Source organism: Gorilla gorilla, chromosome 15, assembly GCF_029281585.2.
Source record: "Gorilla gorilla gorilla isolate KB3781 chromosome 15, NHGRI_mGorGor1-v2.1_pri, whole genome shotgun sequence".
NCBI classification, from domain to species: domain Eukaryota; kingdom Metazoa; phylum Chordata; class Mammalia; order Primates; family Hominidae; genus Gorilla; species Gorilla gorilla.
In genome coordinates, this window is record NC_073239.2 from 91,740,778 (window position 1) to 91,765,168 (window position 24,391).

The 24,391-nt window shown below is 45.2% G+C and overlaps 1 protein-coding gene across 3 annotated transcripts; it reads left to right on the forward strand.

Moving 5' to 3' along the window:
• Nucleotides 1-2,311: 2,311 nt before the first annotated feature.
• On the forward strand, nucleotides 2,312-24,195 carry DLST (dihydrolipoamide S-succinyltransferase). Of its 3 annotated transcripts, XM_004055455.5 has the most exons (15): nucleotides 2,312-2,461; nucleotides 3,041-3,074; nucleotides 6,031-6,079; nucleotides 9,546-9,598; nucleotides 9,726-9,800; nucleotides 10,352-10,407; nucleotides 11,507-11,618; nucleotides 13,289-13,441; nucleotides 13,803-13,879; nucleotides 14,767-14,864; nucleotides 18,816-18,946; nucleotides 20,377-20,450; nucleotides 20,737-20,820; nucleotides 21,514-21,681; nucleotides 22,649-24,195. In XM_004055455.5, exons 1-15 carry the CDS (start codon nucleotides 2,399-2,401, stop codon nucleotides 22,781-22,783), a joined length of 1,362 nt encoding a protein of 453 aa, XP_004055503.1. In that variant the 5' UTR covers nucleotides 2,312-2,398; the 3' UTR covers nucleotides 22,784-24,195. The 3 variants fall into 3 exon arrangements, with proteins under 3 accessions (XP_004055503.1, XP_055216947.1, XP_063554082.1); XM_055360972.2 differs by lacking the exon at nucleotides 6,031-6,079 and having other exon boundaries at nucleotides 2,349-2,461; XM_063698012.1 differs by lacking the exon at nucleotides 3,041-3,074 and having other exon boundaries at nucleotides 2,349-2,461.
• The last annotated feature ends 196 nt before the right edge of the window (nucleotides 24,196-24,391 follow it).

A 24,391-nucleotide genomic window follows, 5' to 3' on the forward strand; every position in this document is an offset into this window, starting at 1 on the left:
TCTTGGATTCTTCAGCTGTGTCCACCGATGTTGTAAACATGGAAGTATTTAGTCATTCCACAAATATTTATTGAGTACCTACAGAGTCCCAGGAACTCTGATGTCCCAGGTGTTGTGTTTGGAAAATTCAGGAAAATAGAGAGTGGTCTCTTTCCACCTGCTGCACTATGCAGCATGGGAGACAGACAGGTAAACAGGACATTACGATAAAATGCAATGTAGAAACCCAGACACAGTGCTTTGGAAGCATAGAAAATGTATCTGTTAACTCTGCCAGAGGGGTTAGGAAGAGATTAAGAAGGAGATTTAAAGGATGACTAGGAGTTCCTAGGCAAATAGGAGGAGGAAACAGCCCATGCAAATAGCTCAGCAAGGCTATGGCCAGCAGTGTGGTTTGACTAAAGCTCACAATCTGTGAGAATGTGGGGAGAGAATCAGAACATAATCAGAGGCCTGATTATCAGGTGCCTGGTCAAGTTGAGGAGTTTGTACTTTATCCTACAAGGGAGATAAACTTTATCTCCCTTGCTTTATCCGACCAGGAGAAGCAATGAAAGACTTTAATCAGGGGAGTGACAGGATTAGGTTTGCATTTCAGAAGGATTTCTTTTTTTTCTTTTCTTTCTTTTTTTTTTTTTTTTTGAGACGAAGTCTCACTCTGTTGCTCAGGCTGGAGTGCAGTGGTGCAATCTTGGCTCACTGCAACCTCCATCTCCTGGGTTCAAGCAATTCTCTTGCCTCAGCCTCCCGAGTAGCTGGGATTACAGGCATTCGCTACCACACCCAGCTAATTTCTGTATTTTTAGTAGAGACGGGGTTTCACCATGTTGGCCAGGCTGGTCTTGAACTCCTGATCTCAAGTGATCCACCCACCTCATCCTCCCAAAGTGATGGGATTACAGGCGTGAGCTACCGCACCAGGCTCAGAAGGATCTTTGACACAGATATAAAGGATGACGGGCTAGAGAAAGCGAGAGTGGAGGCTTAGAACTGCTTAGGGAGCTTTTCAAATAATTCAGGTGAAAGCTACTGAGGAGTTAATTGTGGGTAGCATCAGGGCAGAGCTGTTTTCTCTATTTCTAGTTAGGACTTTGGCCCATCCTTCCAGAATTCCAGTGGCAGTGCTTTCAGGGTTCAGGTGAGTGAAGGCACTGTAAAGGTCCTGATGGAATTTGAGGCCAGCCTGGGCAACATAGTGAGACCCCGTCTCAATTTATATTAAAACATAAATTAATTAGGAAAATAAAAAATAAAGGTCCTGAGGGCCAGGCAAAATGCCTCAGATAAAGAAATCATCATGAACGGCAGCAAGTGGTTCATTCATTCATTCATACATTTATGTGTTACTAATTCTGCCAGAGGTTTAAAGCACATCTTTTTTATTAGGAAGGTGAGCCTTAAAGGTGAATACTCAAGGGGCCTGAATACTTAAGGAGGGGAAGGGGATGCTATGTGCTTTCACTTCAAGTCAGCGGGAAGAATGGCACACTCAAAGTTGGGAGGTCAGCCTGGCATGGTGGCACCTGTAGTCCCAGCTACTCCAGAGGCTGAGGCAGAGGGATCGCTTGAGCCCAGAGTGTCGAGGCTCCAGTGAACTGTGACCTGGTTTCTTAAAAAAACAGCTGGGAGTTTATATTCTAGGGATAGGGTGACAAACGAACAACTTCCAAAATGCACAAGATGTATGGGGAACAATTAGTTTGGCTGGAATTTGCGTTGGGGGGAGATCAGAAGCTGTTGAGAAATAAGGCTATAGTTGGTGAAGATATCCGACTCTTAAAAAGGCAATGGGAGCCCTTTAGAAATTCCTGGGATTCTATTTCTTTGACTCGGGGTTAGGAAGACAGAGAAGTAACAAGTGCCTTTTTTTTTTTTTTTTAATTAATAGTTAAGGGACCTGAGACTGGGGGTGGGGGGCAATGTCATCTGCCCCAGGCCACACAAGTGTAAGATCAGGCATGCATGTCTGCCAAGGTTTCAGTTCAATGTCCGTGCCCCCCTTTTGCTCTCTTCCCAAGGTACAGAGGCGGAACGGCGCGGTGCCCTCGGGTCCCAAGAGAGAAGGGCGCCAAGCTCAGAGCCAGTTCTGTGGAAGGGTAGGGGAAGGCCAGACCCCGGGGGCAATGTGGTGGCGGAACAGTCGTATACACCTTCAGGAGAACCACCTCAGGCTGACAGGCAGTGCGGAGGGCCCCAAGAGCGCCTTAGGGTTGCCTGCTCCAGAGAGCGGGACTCCTGCGCTGCAGCCGGGATACTGGGCGCCGCCGTGCGCCCACCCCCTGCCAGTGGTTCGCTCCGAACACCCCTCGTCGGGCGGCGGGTACTGCGGCCCGCCCCACTTCCGGTTGTTGCCGGGCCCTATATCCGGTGTCCGCCCGCCCTCGGCTCCTCCGCCGTGATGCTGTCCCGGTCCCGGTGTGTGTCTCGGGCGTTCAGCCGCTCGCTCTCCGCCTTCCAGAAGGTACGGTCTGGCCGAGCCGGGGCCCCGACGGGTGAGGAGTCTGTTGGCGGGCAGAGAGGCGGCCTGGAAGGCAGGGGCGCGGCGCGCCGGCCGGGCCGGGCACCAAGGGCACTGGGACGCGGAGGCCGCGCGGGCTGGGCGGCCCGGGGCCGTGGTTGCCCTCGGGACCGTTTTGCGGAGCCCAGCGGCCCCCTGCCTTCTCCAGGCAGCCTGCGGGGAACGTTTCCTGCTGGACCCCACCCTCCGCGCGGGAGCTGGGGAGCCGCGCCCGTCCAGATACTTGACTCAGAGTTAGGGAGGAGGCGCGGCGGAGTCCTGCGGCGGGATTCGGCGCCCGTCTCCTCTTGCTCTGTTAAAATCAGTGGGTATTAGTGAGTCCCGTTGGAAAGTTGAGATAGTTTGGCAGGCCCAGCGTGTTGATTGGGACTGCCAGCACGGTGTGTTGCATTTACCTTCGGAGTTACGAGATTCACCTGTCACCACCACTGGGACAGCTTTGAGCGTGTACTTAAAAGAAAAAGCTGGGTTTTTTTTTTTTTCCATCTTGGGTGACGTCGATAATGTCTTCTTTCTCAACAGGGGAACTGCCCTCTAGGGAGACGTTCCCTGCCTGGTAAGTTCTGCCCTTGCCGTCACCTAAAATGCTCTCCTCCTGGGCAGAGCAGTATGTGAGGAACTCGGGGGTGCCTGTGTTTCTCATAATATTTAAAGACAGTTCGGTTCAGAGAGTAGTGAGACACAATGCTACATAATCACGAGCTATCGCTTATTCATTTAGCTCGTAGTTGAGTTTCTACTGTGTTAGGCACTGTGCTAGACGCTAGGGATACAGGAGTGGATACAGAAGTGTACAGTTCTTGCCCTCGTGGAGCTCCTAGGCTAGTTGGATAGTGTCAGTTGCTAAACAAGCCAACAAAGGCAAATTTTTGTAACTGCTGAGAAGGAAACGAGGGTGGACAGAAGAGCCCTTTTTGAGGAGGTGACTTAAAAGTTATGGCCATGGCCGGGCGCGGTGGCTGACGCCTGTAATCCCAGCACTCTGGGAGGCTGAGGCGGGCGGATCACGAGGTCAGGAGATCGAGACCATCCTGGTTAACACGGTGAAACCCCATCTCTACTAAAAAATACAAAAAATTAGCCGGGCATGGTGGCAGGCGCCTGTAGTCCCAGCTCCTCGGGAGGCTGAGGCAGGAGAATGGCGTGAAGCCGGGAGGCGGAGCTTGCAGTGAGCCGAGTTCGCGCCACTGCACTCCAGCCTGGGCGACAGAGCGAGACTCCGTCTCAAAAAAAAAAAAAGGTTATGGCTAGCAGAATGTGACGGAGCTAACCCAGTGAAGCCCAGGAGAAAGAGAATGGCATTCACAAAGACCCTGAGGAAGAAAAGAGGTTGGCAGAACTTAAGAACTGGAAAAAAGGTGATTTGGCCAGAGTATTTTGGTTAAGGGAGAGAGTGGCAAGAGATAGAAGATGGTATAGAGACTGAAGGAGTTTAGATTTTATCCTAGCAGTTAAAAAGAAAAAAGTGTCATCCGTAGCTTTTTTTCTGTTATATGCCTAGCCTAAGTATTTGTTGAATAAGTTGACCTTGTTGTGGGCTTTCTTTGTGCCAAGCATTTATATGAGTGCTTTCTGTGAATTTTTTAGTTAATCATCTCAATACAGTAAAAAGTATTTTCTCTGTTTTACAAGTGCATAACCCAAGACAAGAGAGCTTAAAAGCCTTGGCCATGGTCACCCACCCAGCTGTTGATAAGCCAGGTCTACCTGACCCAGCCTGAACTCTTAACCCACCATGTTCTCATTTACTCATGGACTCAACAGATCATTTATTGAGTGCTTACTATATGCCAGCCACTGTTCTAGGTAACAGGGGTATAGATGGACTCTAGCCTAGAGATTTTATGGGCTAGCTGGAGAGAGAGAGCAAATATACATTTATGCTCCAACAAGGGCATAAATTGTGGTTACTACGAGAGAGGAATAAAGGGTGCGATGAGAGGGCGGGATGATGTAGACCAGCTTGGGAAGGTTGGGAATGTCAGTAAAGGCTTCCCTGAAGAAGTGACATTTAACTGAGACCTGAATATAAAAGAGCCAAGAAAATGTATTCCAGGCAAAGGGAATTGCTTGTGCAAAGGTTTTCAGACAGGAAAGGACTTGACCAGTGATAGACATGGGAAGAAGCATGTCTGGCAGGAAAGATAGAGTGGGCTGGACGGTACAGGATCGCGTAAAGTGTGGACTTTATCCTGAGAGTTATGGGAACATAAAGCACCTAGCACAATGTCAGCTTGTAGTGGACTCTCAATAACAAACATGTTTTTCAAGTGGGAACCCTGAACAATGTCAGTAAACATTTTCTCCACTTTATAGGTGGACAGGACAATGGAAAGAGCCTTGCACTTGGGGATTTGCATTTGGGCTCAGGGATTCACCTTGGGCTAGTCGCTTAACCTCCAAAAGTCCTACTTATATGAAATGGGAATAATGGTAGATGGTCGTTCCACTTCAGAGAGTTGTGAGACTGTAAAATCAAAATGAGGTCATTATGGGAAAGCTTTTTATAAACCCTAAAGCACTGTACAAATGAAATTTGCTGTAGGATGAACTCTGAATTGGACTCCAGGTTCCCAAAATCAGTGTGAGCCGCCATCTATTCTAGTTCAAAAACATACTATGCTTAGAATTTGCACTGCATAGTCATTGGCTGCTGGACATAAAGGTGACTGGCTTACCTATCTTGGGATGCTTGTGAGGAGGTGGGCATAAGAGAGGGCTAGCTCTCATTTGGTGTCTCCTGAGCCCATGGTTCAGAAAGAGTTGTTAATCTGAAAGAAAAAAGACATAAGAAAGAATTCAGAAGAGGCAGCTGTAGTTACTAGTCATCAGTTGGGGAAATGCAGTTAACTATGATAAGGACAGCTGGTGGGCAGAAAGGGTCTCTCACCTTGTTGAGAGTGACCAGGGTGGAAGACTTCAGAAAGGCATGGGAAGTCAATAAACTGAAAGATGGGGACATGATTTTCTCAGCTCTAGGACAAACTGGAGACCCCGAGCCTAAAGTAGCCAAGTCTTTGCTACTAGGATTCACGTGATAAGATTTCCAACCCAATCTTTTCAAACCCAGACCAAACATCCTCCTTGCTTCTCAAATTGGGTTATGTATAGTCACAGGATAAGCCATCCCATGTCTTTCTCAAGCTTCAGTTGTATTTGAAGACTTGGCGAGTAGAGACATTTTATTATGAAAACATACAGGAATAATGAAAAGTTCTGACTTTTTAAGGTAGATGAGATTATATAATCACTTTGGGCTGTGCTATCAAATTTTTTCTCTTTCCTCCCCAGCCAAACACATACCCACTCAATCTCACATACCCATTTGCTCTCTGCCACTAAGGCTACTTTGGAAAAGTTTGAGAAGCAGGACTCTATGATAAAGATTATATCCATTGCCGTTGATCCTGCTCTGTCTCAGGGTTGGGGATGAGCAGACCTCTTTTCCATTCCTAGCATGTATCCTTTGTGAGATAAGAGTTGTTGGTTAAGAGTTATTTTGTTTCTTGCAGGGGTCTCCTTATGCCAGGGACCAGGTTACCTTAACAGCAGGAAGGTTGTGTAAGTATCACTGGGGAGTACAGATATGTGGCCACGGGTTATTTATTTAAAGACGTAAAGTTCTAAATTTGACCATCTGATTTCTTCACTGGCCTCCAGACCTAGAAATTGAGGTGATTATGTTGAGTCCCTAGACTAACCTCAATGTTCATTTTCCCATGTGATGTTCCTTGAGCATCAGCTCCGTGTCAGGTTTTGTACTGGGAGTGTGCCCACTCTCCACAGGTGTTTGAATTATAATGAAAGTTAAGTTGGAATCCTCTTTTTATGGGATATAGAAGGGTGCTCCTAGATATTCTATTTGGATGTAAGTGCAGCTGAAAGGCTCGAGGTTACATTTATTGTGGAGATTGAGAGCATCCTCTCAGTAGCATAGTTACTCATTTTTAAAAACAGTAAAAGCATAAAACTGGTTGAGTCCTGGGACTGACTGACTAGTTTGGAGGGAATGCTGTTATTGCATAATGCAGAGTTTGGAGAAAGGCTACCCATGTGTGTTTCAGATTGACTTCTGCGTATGAATGTTGCTTAAATGCTCCTTTGCATTCCAAGTGTTTTTGTGGTGGTGCTAAGAGAATGCTCTCTAGTAACATGTTCAACATCTGTCAGGCTGCTTACTCTACAGGGAGAATCCTCAAAGTGAAGAGGTCAGCGGATGAGCTTCTTACTTACTCTACATCACAATGAGGGTTTTTGTTGTTGTTGTTTTGAGACAGGATCTTGCTCTGCCACTTTGGCTGGAGTGCGGTAGCCTGATCTTGGCTCACTGCATCCTCAGCCTCCTGGGCTCAAGAGATCCTTTCACCTCAGTCTCCTGAGTAGCTGAGACTACAGGTGCATGCCACCATGCCCGGTTGGTTTTTGTATTTTTTGTAGAGATGGGGTTGTTTTGCCATGATACCTGGGCTGGTGTCAAACTCCTGGGCTCAAGCAATCCATCCACTTGCCTTAGCCTCCCAAAGTGGAGGATGCAGGCGTGAGCTATGGCGCCTGGCTGATTTTTTAAAATTGAGTAAATGTTGCGCTCAGTACTAGAAATATGAATCCCGGTGTTATTTCGGAGGGCAGTTTGATAGTCATAAGTCTTTGAAATGTGTGTACCTTTTCTTTTTTTCTTTTTTTCAAGATGGAGTCTTGCTCTGTCACCCAGGCTGGAGTGCAGTGGCGCGATCTCGGCTCACTGCAGCCTCTGCCTCTCGGGTTCCAGCAATTCTCCTGCCTCAGCCTCCTGGGTAGCTGGGATTACAGGCGCACGCCACCACACCTGGCTAATTTTTGTATTAGTAGAGACGAGGTTTCATCTTGTTGGCCAGGCTGGTCTCTGAAACTCCTGACATCAGGTGATCCGCCCGACTCAGCCTCCCAAAGTGCTGGGATTACAAGCATGAGCCACTGCCCGGCCTGTGTGTTCCTTTTCATCTAGCAATTCCATCTCTAGGAATCTATACTGAAGAACTCCTGGTATATTTATCTCAGATTTAATATCTGATAATATAAATATTATCAGATTTATCTCAAAATGGCAAAGAGCAAGGGATTGGCTAAACTATAGCATGTTCACATGTTCACACTATGAAAAGTGGGAAAAAGCGGGTCACAAAATAATTTCATTTTCTACTGTGTGGTATGATCCCATTGTAAGTATTCTTTTTGCTATTTCTAATATTCTGTAGTGAACATCTAGTTATTTAGAGATTCAAAATGTATTACTCATCTGCAATCAAATGAAAATTGGGGCAATCATGACTCTCTACAATAAATACACTAAATATTTGAAAGTAAATAATGAAGAAAAAGTGAACTTTGTGTGGGATCACCCCTAATCATGTCACCCTAATCCAGTATCTTTGTGTGTGTGGTGCCTTTTTTGTGAATAAGGTGCCCACTTTATTTAATAAATCTTTTATTGTAAAACAATTTTTGGTTTTATGTTTTTACTAATAGTATTATATTTACATGATTAAAAATTCAAAAAGTAAAAAGGGTGTCCATGAGAAGACTTTTTTATCCTTGTCCTCTAGCCCCCCGAATGCCTCTTGGGTAGTGGTGGCCACCACTCCGGGTTCCTGGATGACTTGCAGAGCAGCCTCTGCACTTGCATGTTACCTGTTAGTTCTTGCCTGTGGGCATGTACTTTACAAGGTTGCAAACTATATGTAGAACAATTTGTATTCTTGTTGTTTTTAAATATCTTCATTTTTTCTTGGTTATACATAGACCTTATAGTTATTTTGACATTATAAAAGTAAAAATACCTAAAGGCAACTTAAATCTCTTTTACTTTTCTATTATAAAAATGCTTGTTGTAGAATATTCAGACAATCCTGAAGTGTAAAAAGTGAAAGTCCCCATCCAAATCATTCTCCCAAATTGTGTAAGTGTGCAACACATAACCAGAGATACCGTATATGTCTACATCTCTCACCCCTCAGAGGTAACCACTGTTAATGGCTTTGTGCCTACAGGGTGAGCTGATTCTCCAGTTTATATTATTTACTGTAAAGGCCATATCAGTAAACGCCTTGGTCTTTGAGGTTCGTTTTGAATGAGTCCAGAATGTATTGATGTGCTGTTTTATAGCAAGAGAACCGAGTAGGAGATACCATATGGGGTTTGTGTGTGGTTTTTTTGTTTTTGGGCTTTTTTTTTTTTTTTTTTTTTTTTTGGCATAACACCTTGTTTTACTTCCAAGTTAACCTTGTTAATCTTGCTGCCTTATCTGATCTAGATCTGTTATCTTGAGGGCAGAAATTCCATTATACCTTGCACAATGGCTTGTACCCTGGGCAGGCCGTACATCTATCTCGGATTTAGTTAAGGAAGAGACCTGGCTGGACATGGTGACTCACTCCTGTAATCCCAGCACTTTGGGCAGGATCTTGGAGACCCGTTTGGGCAATGAAATCCATAGTCTACAAAAAGTAATTTAAAAAAATTATCTGGATGGCATGTGCCTGTAGTCCCAGCTACCCGGGAGGCAGAGGTGGGAGGATCCCTTAAGTCCAGGAGTTTGAGGTTACAGTGAACTATTATCATGCTACTGCACTCTAGCCTGGGTGACAGAGCAAGACTCTTATCTCTTAAAAAACAAAAAACCAAATCAAGAAGCTAAGTCCTTTCGGTCTGCAAAGGACCAAGGTGCTTATTTTTTTATTTAAAGAACCAAATGTAAGTCTGTTTTGTGAGAGCTGGCATTGCATTGCAGCACAGGGGCCTGAGCGTACTTGGGGAGCTCACCATTTAAGGTACCTGGGTCGTTAGGCTCTACTCCAGACCTGCTGAGTCAGAATCCCTGGGGGAGAGGCCTAGACAAGTGAACTTTGAAAAAGTTCCTCCCCAAGTGACACTGATGGGCACCCCTGGTCAAGAGTCACTGTTTAAGGGGAAGGTGACCCATGGGGCCTTAACTAGACTAAAATGTGAGTGGTTCGCCTGTTAAAGGAGTTAACGTGTGTTTCTTTTGTAGCATTAACAACAGTGTCTTCAGTGTTCGCTTTTTCAGAGCTACAGCTGTATGCAGTAAGTACCTGCTTTCTTGGGAATGGAATTTTATGGGAAGAGCAACAATTGATTGAGTTTAGTTAAAGAAAAATATTAAAAAGGAAAAATGAACTACTTATGATTTTCTTTTTTGCATTTTTCCTAGAGGATGACTTGGTTACAGTCAAAACCCCAGCGTTTGCAGAATCTGTCACAGAGGGAGATGTCAGGTGGGAGAAAGGTAAGATTTAGTTTCCTCTTTTTTTTTTTTTTTTTTTTTTTTGAGACAGAGTCTCGCTCTGTTCCCAGCCTGGAGTGCAATGGTATGATCTCGGCTCACTGCAGCCTCTGCCTCCCAGGTTCAAGTGATTCTCCTGCCTCAGCCTACCGAATAGCTGGGATTACAGGTGCCCACCACCATGCCTGGCTAAGTTTTTTGTATTTTTAGTAGAGATGGGGTTTCACCATGTTGGTCAGGCTGGTCTCAAACTCCTGACCTCAGGTGATCTGCCCACCTCAGCCTGCCACAAAGTGTTGGGATTACAGGCCTGAGCCACTGCGTGAGCCACTGTGCCTGGCTCCTCTCACTTCTTAAGTTTAAGTGCTATCTAAAATTCTCCCCTCCCCCCAGGATAGTTGTAGAATTTATAGCTCTGCCGTTTTCTTTACATATGTACTTTCTGCTGGCCCTGTGGGAAAGGGTTCTTGTAACATACCTGCCAAAATGGGTTTTGTGGCTACTGTAGGCTCCCCGCTAACAGGTAGCCTTGTAGCCTTTGATTGTCTTTTCAGCTGTTGGAGACACAGTTGCAGAAGATGAAGTGGTTTGTGAGATTGAAACTGACAAGGTAGGCTTATCTTATATTCATACCAGTTTTTCATGGGCTTCCCTTAGTTAACCTAATGAAAGAAACAGGGACTTAACCATTGTTTAGAGATAATTTTTAACTAGCTCTAACTTCAGTTGTAAAATTATTGGATTTGTTCAATTTAAAAAAAAAAAAACTTTTTACATTTAACTTTTTTTTTTTTTTGAGACAGAGACTTGCTCTGTTGCCCAGGCTGGAAGTGCAATGGCCTGATCTCAGCTCACTGCAACCTCCACCTCCTGGGTTCAAGCGATTCTCCTGCCTCAGCCTCCCTAGTATCTGGGCTTACAGGCGCATGCCACAACGCTGGGCTAATTTTTGTATTTTTTGTAGAGACAGGTGTTGCCAGGCTGGTCTCAAACTCTTGACCTCAGGTGATCTGCCCACCTTGGCCTCCCAAAGTGTTGGGATTACAGACATGAGCCACCGCACCTGACCTGCATTTAACTTTAAATTGTTTGCTGTGTGTGTACTATGTACTTCATTTAGTGGCTTTAGTCTTGTAGTGTGTGGTGAGGGGATGGGGAGGGTAAATGAGCTGTTTCCACTTTTCCCTGTATCACTTGGAAACATATTAACTGAATATTGCCTGAATGTTTCTGAGAAAGGACAGAAAGAGTGAATCTTCACAATAGCAATGACTTGTTATCACCCTTGCTCTGAAATTATGGCCTTAGATGTTTGTGTGCAAGGCCTTATATATTGTGTTGCAACTCTTGTGACTCACTGGAGATATGCTGTTGTTGTTGTTGTTTTGAGACGTTTCGCTCTATCACCCAGGCTGGAGTGCAGTGGCGCGATATCGGCTCCACCTGCCAGGTTCAAGCGATTCTCGTGCCTCAGCCTCCCAAGTAGCTGGGATTACATTTTTGTAGTTTTTAGTAGAGATGGGGTTTCACCATGTTGGCCAGGCTGGTCTTGAACTCCTGACCTCAAGTGATCCGCCTGCCTTGGCATCCCAGTGTGCTGGGACTACAGGCATGAGCCACTGTGCCCGGCTTCACTGGAGATTCTATACAGCTAATTTTCTAATGCTGGATAAACATTTGGACTTCCTCCGTCTGTCTTCCTCTTCCAGACATCTGTGCAGGTTCCATCACCAGCAAATGGCGTGATTGAAGCTCTTTTGGTACCTGATGGGGGAAAAGTCGAAGGAGGCACTCCACTTTTCACACTCAGGAAAACTGGTGGTAAAGAAGTTCTCCTGGTGGTCAAGGTCTCCAGTGTTCCCTCTTGGGATTGGGACTGAGCATAATGTGCTAATTCCCTGATATGTCAAAGACTCTGTCATTCCAGCTGCCCTTAGTTGAGGGAATAAGGGGTAAATTTATATATAGTGTGAACTTTAAATGTCAAATTCTAAAGGAAAAGTTTATTTTTTAAAAAATAAACCTTATACTCTGTTCTTTCCATGGGTGTTTCTTAGCAGGAGCTGAGAAACTGGACCTTTTCTTATAGATACACAGATTGAGCATACCTAATCTGAAAATTCAAAATCTGAAATGCTCCAAAACTGAAAATCCAAAATCTGAAATGCTTCAAAACTTTTTGAGCACTGACAGAATGCTCAAAGGAAATGCTCATTGTCTTTTATGGGGAATTCAGTGTTGTTTCTTTTCACATCTATTCTCTCATATCTCTAGGAAGGGTTGTTATTTCTTTTGGGAAGAAATGAGAAACGAATTTGTACTGGACCTGGTAGGATTAGAGATTAATAACTTTATCTGACTCTTAGTTAAATTTTATAACCACTAAAAAGTCTATTTCTTTTTCCTAAGCGAGAATGGTACCCGTAGACCAACGAGTCACAGAAGTCTATTTCTTTTTCACTGTTACACTAGTAAGGCAGATAGACCGCATGATTGAGGTTAGTCAGGCAAGACCAGAAGCTCAGAGTAGAAAATATGTATGGTAGAAGGCTGGGAAATAAGGTAGTCCTCCTGTTGCAGAAGTTTGTCTTAGCACTAACCCTGGATATAATGTCCAGATGGGTGAAAAACAGAAACAAACATTTCATTTAAAGTTGTGAGATTATTACTTGGCCACCTCAGTGATTTATGAGTCATCCTGGATGAAGCACTTTCTTAAGCCTAAGTCAACCCTCGATGACTATTTTATTTTTTGAGATGGAGTTTCACTGTGTCGCCAGGCTGGAGTGCAGTGGCCTGATCTTGATTCACTACAACCTCTGCCTCCGGAGTTCAGGTGATTCTCCTGCCTCAGCCTGCCGAGTAGCTGGGATTATGGGCGCATGCCACCACGCCCAGCTAATTTTTGTATTTTTGGTAGGGACGGGCTTTCACCATGTTGGCCAGGATGGTTTTGATCTGTTGACCTTGTGATCCGCCTGCCTTGGCCTCCCAAAGGGAGTAATCCCTTGGCCTGTAATCCTGGGATTACAGGCGTGAGCAACTGCGCCCAGCCTATTTTTTAATCGTATTCTTGCATATATAATGTTAAAATAGAGGAAGAAGAGTATCAGTAATTAGAAATATATTATGTTTACGTATGCATTTCAGTATTTTAAATTGCCTAGGTTTTTTTTTTTTTCCTTGGAAGTTTACATTTTCTTGGGCTTGATAGGTGCTTTGAAAGTACTTGCTGAATTTATTCAGTGGAAACCTGTGAAATTGGGAAGGGAGCTAAGTTGAGCCAGTTATCTGATGGACATTTAGGGACCCTGAGGACTAGAGAATAGTGCCTTATGTCATTGTGTGTGTGTCTCATAGTGCTTTGCATATTGCTGATACCCAGTAGACATTCGTTACTTGATTGGAGCTAGAGTTTTTGCCACTAAATTTTGCTTGGTTGCTTCTCATTTCAGACAGTGCCAGTGGCATACACTTTTCTTGTTTTTCAGCTGCTCCTGCTAAGGCCAAGCCGGCTGAAGCTCCTGCTGCTGCAGCCCCAAAAGCAGAACCTACAGCAGCGGCAGTTCCTCCCGCTGCAGCACCCATACCCACTCAGATGCCACCGGTGCCCTCGCCCTCACAACCTCCTTCTGGCAAACCTGGTAGGCTTCCAACTCCCACATGTCATGTGGAAGAACATCTCGTCTAATATGTTCCCTCAAAGGGTAAACTCTAGACTGATGATGGTTCTGAACAGGCCAGGTTGGCTGCTTTGTAGAAAGAATTCTAGACTTTGTATCCAAAGGCCTGTTTTGCATCTCAGCTTTCTGTTACTAGCTGTGTGTCTTTAGGCTAGTCACTTAATTTATCTGAACAGATTGTTCATCTGTGAAGTTGGAGTGATACTAATATACCTCAGAATATCTTGAAGATTAAGTAACAGTACATATGAAAGCACTGGCACAAACTCAGCAGATGTTTCTTTCCTCGTCTGATGCAGCTTTATCCTCTTTTCATTTTCAGTGTCTGCAGTAAAACCCACTGTTGCCCCACCACTAGCTGAGCCAGGAGCTGGCAAAGGTCTGCGTTCAGAACATCGGGTAAGCCTCTGAGGACCACTTTCAGGAAAGAGGCAGGGGGCAGTGTTGGGATTAGTGGAGTATGGGTGTGGTGGTGCCTACCTTTGAATGCCTGGCAGCTCATTCCCTCAACCTTGATAAAGGGAGTTTAGGATATAACTTCTTCATAGTCACATAACCATCAAATGATAGGACTAGAACCTGAGGTCTTCTGAACACTTGTTCAGTGGTTTTCCTACTATATTATGCTACCAGTGAAAGCCTTGGGTAAGTTAAATATTTGTAGGGGTGGTAGCTTAGTAACTCACCCGCTTCCTCCCACGATGTCACACACTTCAGAGAGGTGGTTTAGTGAGCTCTATTCCTATACTTCCGGGATACTTAGCTGTAGCTAAGGGATAATATTCAGTAGCAATAGCTGTCAGGTGCAGACATAAAGCCTCAAGGAAGTATGGTCAGGATTGTGGTTCCTCTGCCTGAGAATACTTCCTAAAAATATGATAGCCTCGAAAGTTTGTTGCTCATGAGGTTCTGTTCCACAAATAGCTATTCTTATGCAAATCTTTATCAACAGAAAGTGCCCTTTTTCTTATGATTCTTATGTTGGCTAGACTACACTACACTACATTCTTTTATAAATGGGTTTTGGTTTTTAAATCACTGTTTCTGAGCCTTCATTCTTGGTCAAGCTTTAGGCACATCTGAGTGAGTAGTTTTGGCCTGTGTTTGCATGTTTTTGCTTGGAGGAGAAAGGGCCACCACAGGAAAGGGAAGCCTGGAGCTCTTGTACTTAGATACTGTAGTCCTTGGCCATCTACTCGTGGCAAGCCATGTTCTTTCTGACTACACGGGGAATGCTTGACCCAGAGAGATCAGATTGTCAATGCTTGTTCCATTCTTACTTTCAGGAGAAAATGAACAGGATGCGGCAGCGCATTGCTCAGCGTCTGAAGGAGGCCCAGAATACATGTGCAATGCTGACAACTTTTAATGAGATTGACATGAGGTAGTGTCTCTAGTCCCTCTTATCCCCTAGGCCCCTTTCTCTTAGAGAACACGAACTTGCCCCAGTCCTTATCTAGTGCTGATTCTAAAACTAACTTGTCAGGGAAGAGGTATTTGTTTATTGTTTGTTTGTTGGTTTTTGTTTTTTGAGATGGAGTCTCGTTGTCTCCCAGGCTGGAGTGCAGTGGCACGATCTCGGCTCACTGCAAGCTCCGCCTCCCGGGTTCACGCCATTCTCCTGCCTCAGCCTCCAGACTAGCTGGGACTACAGGCGCCCCCTACCACGCCTGGCTAATTTTTTGTATTTTTTTAGTGGAGACGGGGTTTCACCGTGTTAGCCAGGATGGTCTCGATCTCCTGACCTCGTGATCTGCCCACCTTGGCCTCCCAAAGTGCTGGGATTACAGGCCTGAGCCACCGCGCCTGGCCTGTTTATTGTTAACTTTCACAGAGTGAGCCACTGGCTTCTTCTCTAATTGGCTTTCCTAATACCATGCCTGCCTCCTCCATGACCTTAACCTTAGCCTTGGCTAGGTGTAGTGGCTCACACCTGTAATCCTGGCACTTTGGGAGGCCGAGGCAGGCGGATTGCTTGAGTCCAGGAGTTCAAGACCAGCTGGGTAACAAGGCAAAACCCCACCTCTACAAAAAATACAAAAATTAGCCAGGTGTGGTGGTGCACATCTGTAGCCCCAGCTACTTGGGGGGCTGAGATGGGAGGATTGTTTGAGCCCATCACTTACATATTTTCCTAAGTGATTCAGAATCGAGTAGATGAAAAGGCAAAGATAGGCTGGGCTTGTCTTTCATTTTACCCAGCTCTGACAGTGAAATGGAAAACAAGTTGTGTTTTTAAATAACCTTAGAATGTTAGCCAAAGGTACTAATTGACTAGGTATGCCCATTTCTGTAGTGAGCTAATTGTTGACTTACCTGTTTTCTTCAAGATTTCGATGTGTTCAAGTATCAGCACTGTCAGGAAGAGAAATTTGACAAATGTGTTTTGAGTGCGTACTGTATACAGAGTACTGTACTGTGGAATTCAGTGGGGATAGAGGCTGGGCACCATGGCTCGTGCCTATAATCCCAGAGCTTTGGGAGGGTGAGGAAGGAGGATCGCTTGAGCTTAGGAGTTGGAAACCAGCCTGGGCAACATAGCAAGACTGTCTCTACATAAAATTTAAAAATTAGCCAAGTGAGGGCTGGGTGCGGTGGCTTGCGCTTGTAATCGCAACACTTTGGGAGGCTGACGTGGGTGGATCACATGAGGCCAGGAGTTCGAGACCAGCCTGGCCAACGTGGTGAAACTCTGCCTCTACTAAAAATACAAAAATTACCCAGGCATGGTGGCGTATGCCTGTAATCCCAGCTACTCGGAAGGCTGAGGCACAAGAATTGCTTGAACCCAGGAGGAGGTTGCAGTGGCTGATATCGTGCCACTGCACTCCAGCCTGGGCAACAGAGCGAGATTGTGTCTCAAAAAAAAAATTATGTATGGTGGCATGGACCTATAGTCTCAGCTACTTGGGAGGCTCAAGTGATCTTCCTGCCTCAGCCTCCCAAATGGCTGGGACCACTACAGGCGTGTGCCACCAGGCTTGGCCAATTTTTTTAGTTTTTGTAGAGACAAGGTCTCGCTGTGTTGCCCAGGCTGGTCTCCTGAACTTCTAGGGTCAAGCCATCCTCCTGCTTTGGTCTCCCACTGGGATTACAGGCATGAGCCACCATGCCTGGCCAAAAAAGAATTTTTAAACAGGTCTTCAAGAATGACTAGCATTTTGTCAGCCTTGTGGAGAAAGGTCATTCCAGACGATGTTAACAGTATAGACCATGAGATGGGAAAGTAGAAGACACGTTTGAGAAATTGTCAAAAATCATTTCTGTTGTGAGGATTTTGTATAGCAAAGAATGGTAAAGAAGGTTGGATCCTTATTTCAGAATGTTTTGAATGCCAGGGTAGGAGTTTATATTTAATTCAGGAAGCAAGTCAAGTCTCAGGTCATCTCTTTGTTTCTTTTTGTCCTGAGGGTTTAGTCTGTGAATCTACTTTTCATTAGAGAAATTTGCTTTTCTTTGGAAAGGGTTTGAAAAATAGGGAGAAGGGAGTGTTTTCTTGATAGTGTGCTGTGGCACTGTTCAGAGTAGGGCTCTGTGACCTGTTTTACTAGATGTCATCCATTCTGTTGGGAAACTTTCTGAAGAGACTGGATGACATTCAAGCCAAAGATTTCTCTCTTGTTCATAGGATGTAGGGGAAGGACCTTGACTAATGAATCACAAAGGCTGCAGCTTATGTTTCAGTGCATTAGGGCCAAATTGTACACAAATTGAATTGGACTTTGAAATTCTACCCAATTTCTTAAGACAAAACATGTAAATATTTGTGGCCCTGAAAGATGCAGTTGGCCCAATCCAGCTTTGATTGGAAAGGAAGCGTAATAGCTGGATCTCCTTTCAGCAGCTAATCAAGGTGTCACTTAACAATGGCCTGCGGTCTTGCTGCAGCCTAATTTGGTTTAGATCGAGTGCCCTTTGGGTCTTGTGCTGATCAGCTAACCCATAAGGGACCTTTCTGAGACCTTCTCCCTTCCTCTATTGTCCCAGCCTTTGCCTCCAAGGGCAGAGCTCTGAAATAGAAGCTACTTAATGACCAGACAATAACATTTGGGCAGGTTTGAGAGCAGAGATGTTTATCACATCTCTTTCCCTCTTCTGCAGCTCTTGTGTCTTGGGAACCAGTAATGTCTTTAGGGTGGTAATCCTAGCACTAAATAAGGTTAGAATCAGGAAAACAAGCATTTTAAACCCAATCAGTCCCCCTTGGAAAAACTTCCTTTTTCAAAAACAAAAGATCTGAAGGGGGCTGTTAAAATTGTACCACATCTTACCTTTCATGCTAATGTCGAATTAGGCCATTAGAGGGAGAAAGGGAGAACTCAGCATTTGGCCCTGAGATAAAGTTAAATTCAATTTTCATCGTAGAACTGCATTACTGCATTCCGATAAATACTGAGGTTTCTGCAGCAAAGTGATGGGAAAGCCATTTCTCACTAACTCTGCAATGTGTCATTGAAAAAAAACCAGTCCCAAAAGAATAAAGGCTGCTCATGTTGTAAAGGCTTTTCAGAAGGCTTGCTGCTTAATCTGAAGGGAACCAGCCTAAACCACAAGTGGCCACTTTTCTAAATACCAAGGAAATCACAGCCATTAAACTAATCTTAAGGGCAAGAACTATGTCTTAATTAGCTTTGTATCTTGGTACCTGGCCCTGACCCTCACATGTAGTAAGGTGTTAGTACCTGTTTGGAAGAATAAGTGGATGGAACTGCCAACTCTGGAAAGATGAAGAATGGATATGACTTTCCGTGAGCCTGAAAGAACACTGGGTTATACCCTTCCCTGCGTAGTCATGACTGCTTTTTCCCACATGGAGCCTCATGTACCCATGAGGTGTTTATTTTAGTCTCCACTAATCAAGAGATAGGAGGAATATCACATGGGAGTTATACTCAGATTTGGTGGGGGTTTTTTTTTTTTTTTTTGTATTCTAACAAGAAATAAAAAGAATATTATTTTGTAGATTTTGTTTATACTTTAAAAAATTTTTTTTCAGGATGGATAGCTCAGTTATTCAGGGCAAGGATGTTGGTGTGCTGTGTGATCTCTTGTTCATATGATGTGTCACTGAAATCTGTGACTTCTAGACCATGAAGGAGCCCTGTAAAGAGCTCAACCCACCTTAAAGACAGATTGGGCCTGATTCCTTTAGATTTCTTTGTAAAAGAACAGAGTTACTGTGTTAACCTCAGGTAGAGTATTTCAAAACTTCAACTAAGGTAATGGTCCAGAGTGAGGGAAAAGCTCTCACCTAATTGTGTATATGGAGTGAGAAACCTGTGTGAAAGTCAAAATGCAGGCTTTGAGGTCAGTTTGTTTTGTAATGTTTTCACAGTAACATCCAGGAGATGAGGGCTCGGCACAAAGAGGCTTTTTTGAAGAAACATAACCTCAAACTAGGCTTCATGTCGGCATTTGTGAAGGCCTCAGCCTTTGCCTTGCAGGAGCAGCCTGTTGTAAATGCAGGTGAGTTGCTTGTGGCTGGAATTGGAGAGGTCCTGGGAGGTAGGTGTATGAGCACAGACCTGCTCCCACATGCAGAGGATCAACAGACCAAGGCTTTTTATTTGCTACCTATAGAAATATCAGTATCTTCCCCAGGGATTTCTTGGTTCACCTTCCTGAAGCAGCATCATGATTACTTTCTACCCGCCAGCTGGGCAGAACAGTTTCTCTTCCCAGTACACAGCTCGGCAGCTGCTCAGGCAGGAGGCAGTTCTGGGATAGCCCAGCTCTCCAGGCTGTCTCCTGTCAAGGTGGAAGCACGTGTTCTGGCTTCCTCCCCTCCCCCAGCTCCACAGGCCCTGTTATCTTGGGGCCTGACTTCCACACTTGGTGTAGGCTCCTGGCTGACCTTTGATCTTAGGTCGATGGGCCTCACTGGGAGCTTCGGCTTGGCCTCTCATGGACCTGGTGCTTATTTTCTTTCCTTTTTACTTACCTACGTCATTGTAATGTTGACCTAACAAGCACTTTGTTTTCCTGTTGACACACTTCTCTGTTCCTTGGGAGATTGGAGAGGGGGCAGTGATACTTTTGCCATCCTCAGCAGTGTCAGGGGCCCTAAAGGTCTAGAAGTAGAAGCCCTAGTCCCTCCCGTTGAGTGGTGCTCTAGGGAGGTAGAAGGCCATCTTTGTTTTGCCCAAATGTATACCTCTTCTTGTTTTTCCCATTCTTCTCATGCCTCCCTGACTGGCTCTCATCTTTTTCAGTGGCCCCCTTCTGCTTGCCCACACATGTAGGTGGCTCTCAAAAGTTCTCGTGGCCTCTTTTTCACGTTACATGCTTCCTCTGGATGTCTTATCTAACAATACAACATGGACTTTCTGCGGAAATGATTCCCAAGCCTTTATTTTCCCATTAGTTGCTAGGTGTACATTTTCAGATGCTGGTTTGCCATCTCTTGAGGTAGCATATTTCAAAGCCAGATCACCCCGCTTACTCTTGGATGTCCCCTCTTCCTCTTGTTGAGAGTTGGAAGCAGAGAATGGGTAGTATCTCTGTATCCCTTCTCCTTTGCTAATTTGCCCTTTTTTGGAACATTTGTTAACCCTAGTCATTCTCTGCTAAAGGAGGGCTTGAATAGAGCTACTTAACGAGAGTTTAGTGCATACCTATCCTATGGAAACCAGTGTGTTGAGCCCTTCTTAGGGCTGCCAAAGAAATGGATGCTCCTATGCCCAGGCTCAGTCAGGGACTTGGGAGATACTATACTTGGTTGGGATGGGAGTAAGTGGAATGCCAGCTGCCATGCATAATGCAATGGTGTTCATGGTGGTTGGTCAGCCCACACTGTATCAAGCTCTGCAGATTTTTACTCTGTTAATGCACATATTACTTCATTAGTCTTGGCCTTCCTGGGCAGTTGTATGTAACATGTATTTTCTCTCTCATAGTGATTGACGACACAACCAAAGAGGTGGTGTATAGGGATTATATTGACATCAGTGTTGCAGTGGCCACCCCACGGGTATGTTGGGGCAGGAGGTGGGGAATGTTGGTCTTAGACCCTCACCTTATCTGTGTGAAGGAGATCACACAAGAGAAATCATTTCTTTAATTCTGTATTTTTAGAAGGGAGTTAGTAACCTTTTTTTTCTTTTAAACCATGCCACATTCTTTTAACACTTTCTGTTAATCACACTGAGTAATGAAGGTATTCTAGGGAGAGCATACCACTGGTTGAATCAAGGGAGTTGTTAACTATAAAAGGTACTATTAATTTGCAACTGAAAACAGCTCTTCACCCCCTTCAGGGTCTGGTGGTTCCAGTCATCAGGAATGTGGAAGCTATGAATTTTGCAGATATTGAACGGACCATCACTGAACTGGGAGAGAAGGTAAAGTAGAAAGATGTATACAAGCTGCTGAGCAGGCGAGGGAAGAGAGCCTTCAGAAGGCTGGGCTCACTAGCAAGCAGTGCTCATGGAAAGTCAAGTGCATAGCCCCTGAGAAAAGCAGTTGCCCATGAGAGCTAAGTATTTTATATATCTGGTGGAGTTTACCATGCTCTGGTAACTGAAATCTCATCAGATGAGACCTGCTAGAAAAGATCATCTTTGAAGTCTTCAACTGTACGAAATTGTGCCTTTTCACTGGTGGAGCACTGGTCATAGACACCTCAGCTGAACAACTGTCACACGGAAGCTAGCGCTTGTGCCATCGATCTCGATACAAGCTTTCTGGACTTCCTTTGCTTTTTTGTTTTTAGAGGCAGGGTCTCGCTGTGTTGCCCAGGCTGGAGTAGAGTGGTAGAGTCATAGCTTACTGCAGCCTTGCACTCCTGGGCTCAAGCGTTTCTCCTGCCTCAGCCTCCCGAGTAGCTGGGACTACAGGTGTGCACCACCATGCCTGGCTAATTCTTCAGTTTTTTATACAGATGGGGGTCTCACTATGTTGCCCAGGTTGGCCTTGAACTCCTGGCCTCAAGCAGTCCTCCTGCCTCGGCCTCCCAAAGCGCTGGGATTATGGACTGACTTTAGGTGAAGGAAACTGGGTTGGCTTAATATTTCAATTATGAAATCTGTTTTTAGGCCCGAAAGAATGAACTTGCCATTGAAGATATGGATGGCGGTACCTTCACCATTAGCAATGGAGGCGTTTTTGGCTCACTCTTTGGAACACCCATTATCAATCCCCCTCAGTCTGCCATCCTGGGGATGCATGGCATCTTTGACAGGCCAGTGGCTATAGGAGGCAAGGTAGGAACCGTCATTTCTAAGGTCCTAGTGGCTAGGTCTCGATGAAAGGGAAATCCAACTAAATGCTAATTGTAAAACATTAACTATAATTTCAGGCCTAAGTTCCATTTCTTAGTTTCTAATAGCTAAGGCACTGATTATCAAATTGTGGTCTGGATCAGCATCATCTGGGACCTTATTAGAAATGCATATTCTTAGACCCCATCCCAGACTTAAAGAAGAAGTGCAGATGATCCTGATGCATATTCAAGTTTGAGAACCACTGAGCTGAGAAGGCTTGTTTGCTTCTATGGAGTGGGGGATATAGTTGGAAACGTGGTCCCTTGCCCCTGGGAAACAGATGACAATTATGCATGTCAGTCTGTGAGCTGCCAAGTTGTATGATAAAGCTTGTAAATTTCCCGGGAGTTCAGAGAATTAAGTATTAAAAGGGGCTTGAGCTGGCCCTTAGAAGATACGTTGGTATCAAAAAAGCTTTCTGGGAACTCCTGTGTTTAGAATCCTTTTGGGTTACTGACTCCTGTGTGAAACCACAGTCTGTAGATCTTCCTGGAAAATGCCCATACACCCAACTACACATACAATTCCAGAATTTGTAGACCCTGGCTTAATTTTATTTTATTTTATTTTAAATTCTAACCCCAGAGAGAAGCAAGTACAGGCAGCCAGAACTGAAGGGAAAACTTTCCTTGTAGGCAGCAGATGCGTTAGAGGGCAGAGTATGTTTTTAAAAAATAAAAGGCAGTTGTGAGAAGACAGTTTTCTTGGCAAACTTTGTTTCTGAGTGGGGAAGCTTTGCACTGAGGGTAAGGCCTGGTCTTTGAAATACTGTAAATATGCAGAGGCAACATCAATAGGAAAGGCTCTGGAATTAGGAACTTTCTTATGGGCTGTGCTAAATCTCCTCCTTCAGCGAGGCTGGCTGTGGCTTGCTGGAGACAAACCTATTTACCTTTCCTCTCTGTAGGTAGAGGTGCGGCCCATGATGTACGTGGCACTGACCTATGATCACCGGCTGATTGATGGCAGAGAGGCTGTGACTTTCCTCCGCAAAATCAAGGCAGCGGTAGAGGATCCCAGAGTCCTCCTCCTGGATCTTTAGGAGGAACCCACACACCCTACAAGTTGATCATGCAGGAACTGAAAACCAGTCTTCTCCCTGTCCCCTCATGGGTCCCGGGTTAGCCTGGTGACAGGCAGGCACATGCTGTTGGCCTCAAGCAAGGAAGCAGAGCACTATGTAACCAGCAGTCACAGGTCTTTTCTTGGCGTTCCTGCCAGGCTCTCCCTCTCTGCACCTGTCTCATACCCTCGAATATCTTAATTCCTTAGGCTTGAGAGAGAGAGCCTTAGTGGATGCTCATTCATATTCCTGCCTTTCTTCCATCAGCTCTCTGCAAAGATGATTTTGCTTCTCCCTAGTGCTGGTATACTATAGAGAAACCCCCGGGGACCATGTGATTAAGTTCCTATCTTTTGAAAGTTTGTTCTGCAGAGACTTCTAGGAGGATGCTGTGCCTCCCAAGCTCAGAGCAGCCTGTGTCCTGGCTGTGCACATTCTCCCTTGATTCCACTTGTGTGGAGGGATTGAACACAGGCAAAGAGGTGCTGCTTTGCTTCTTCAATGGCACCTTCATTCTCCGTTGTCATTGACTTCAAGATGCCTCTTCTACCTCTTCCAGGAAGCACAGGCCAGGGGATCTGGGTGTGTGAGTGGGAGGAGAGGGCACAGGTCCCCTGAGGTCATGCATTGTAATCATCATAGATAGGAGAGCCCAGGCCTGCCCTCACGCTCTCCATCATAGGCTGACACCAAGAAGACTCGTCTTGGCACAATCTCACACAGCTGGGGCTGTAGCAACCCTTTCCAAACCCTTTGCTGGTTGCTGGGCCTCATTCTAGCACCTTGTTCTTAGAGCAGATTCTAGCACATCATGGCGGTGGGACCAAGCATGGTCCCGAGGAAGGGCCAGAGCCTGGTAGAGACTAGGGAAGGGAGGTCTCCTCTAGACTGACTCAGATTGCCTTGAGCTTTTCAGTTAAGTTGCTGTAAGCACCTGGGCTGAGGAGGCAGTTTTTGTTCCTTCCTGCGTTATAGCGGGGCCTTGTCTCTTCCTCTGCAGGACACAGATCTGGAGGACGTGGACTGGGGTAGGAAACCACCCTGAGGGTGTTAGTACCTAGTGGTGAAATGGATGAGGTCATTTCTAAGGTGTGTTGCCCGTGGATCTGGGCACAATCACTGGAATTCCTTGGAGCCACTGGGATTCATGGCTTTGTATCCAACTGCATCCAGGCCTGAGGCTGCTGACATTTGACACCAGGGCCAGTAGAGAGTGCCCTTTTGTATCTTAAGCCAAGAAGTGAGGCCTGGGGGTGGGGGAGGGGGGAAGGGGTGGGAGCCAATAGAGTGCCTGCAGCATCTACTACTCTGTCTTCACTATTCAGAACTTGTAACTAAAGTATTTAAAGAAACTGATTTTAAATGCAAATTAAAGGGCAGATGTTCTCAAACAGGGTTCCTGTATCTGTTCCTTTTGGCTACTGAGGTGGTACAAGTCCCCAGCACTGTTGCACTTAAATTATTGAAAGCCACTCAAGGTCCTGTTGCTTATCTTGTGAAATCAGAAATCCCTTTTGTGGAACTTAACACTGTCATAATTTGACAGAAGGTAGAACCCTGACTGCCAGCCGGGAAAGTGTTGTCAAA

Bases quoted from the DNA above. Each gene is read 5' to 3' on its own strand.
- DLST (XM_004055455.5), top strand. From the start codon at position 2,399: ATGCTGTCCCGGTCCCGGTGTGTGTCTCGGGCGTTCAGCCGCTCGCTC. The intron at 10,408-11,506 runs GTAGGCTTATCT...TTCCTCTTCCAG, and splicing joins GTGAGATTGAAACTGACAAG to ACATCTGTGCAGGTTCCATC. The intron at 13,442-13,802 runs GTAGGCTTCCAA...TTTCATTTTCAG, and splicing joins ACCTCCTTCTGGCAAACCTG to TGTCTGCAGTAAAACCCACT.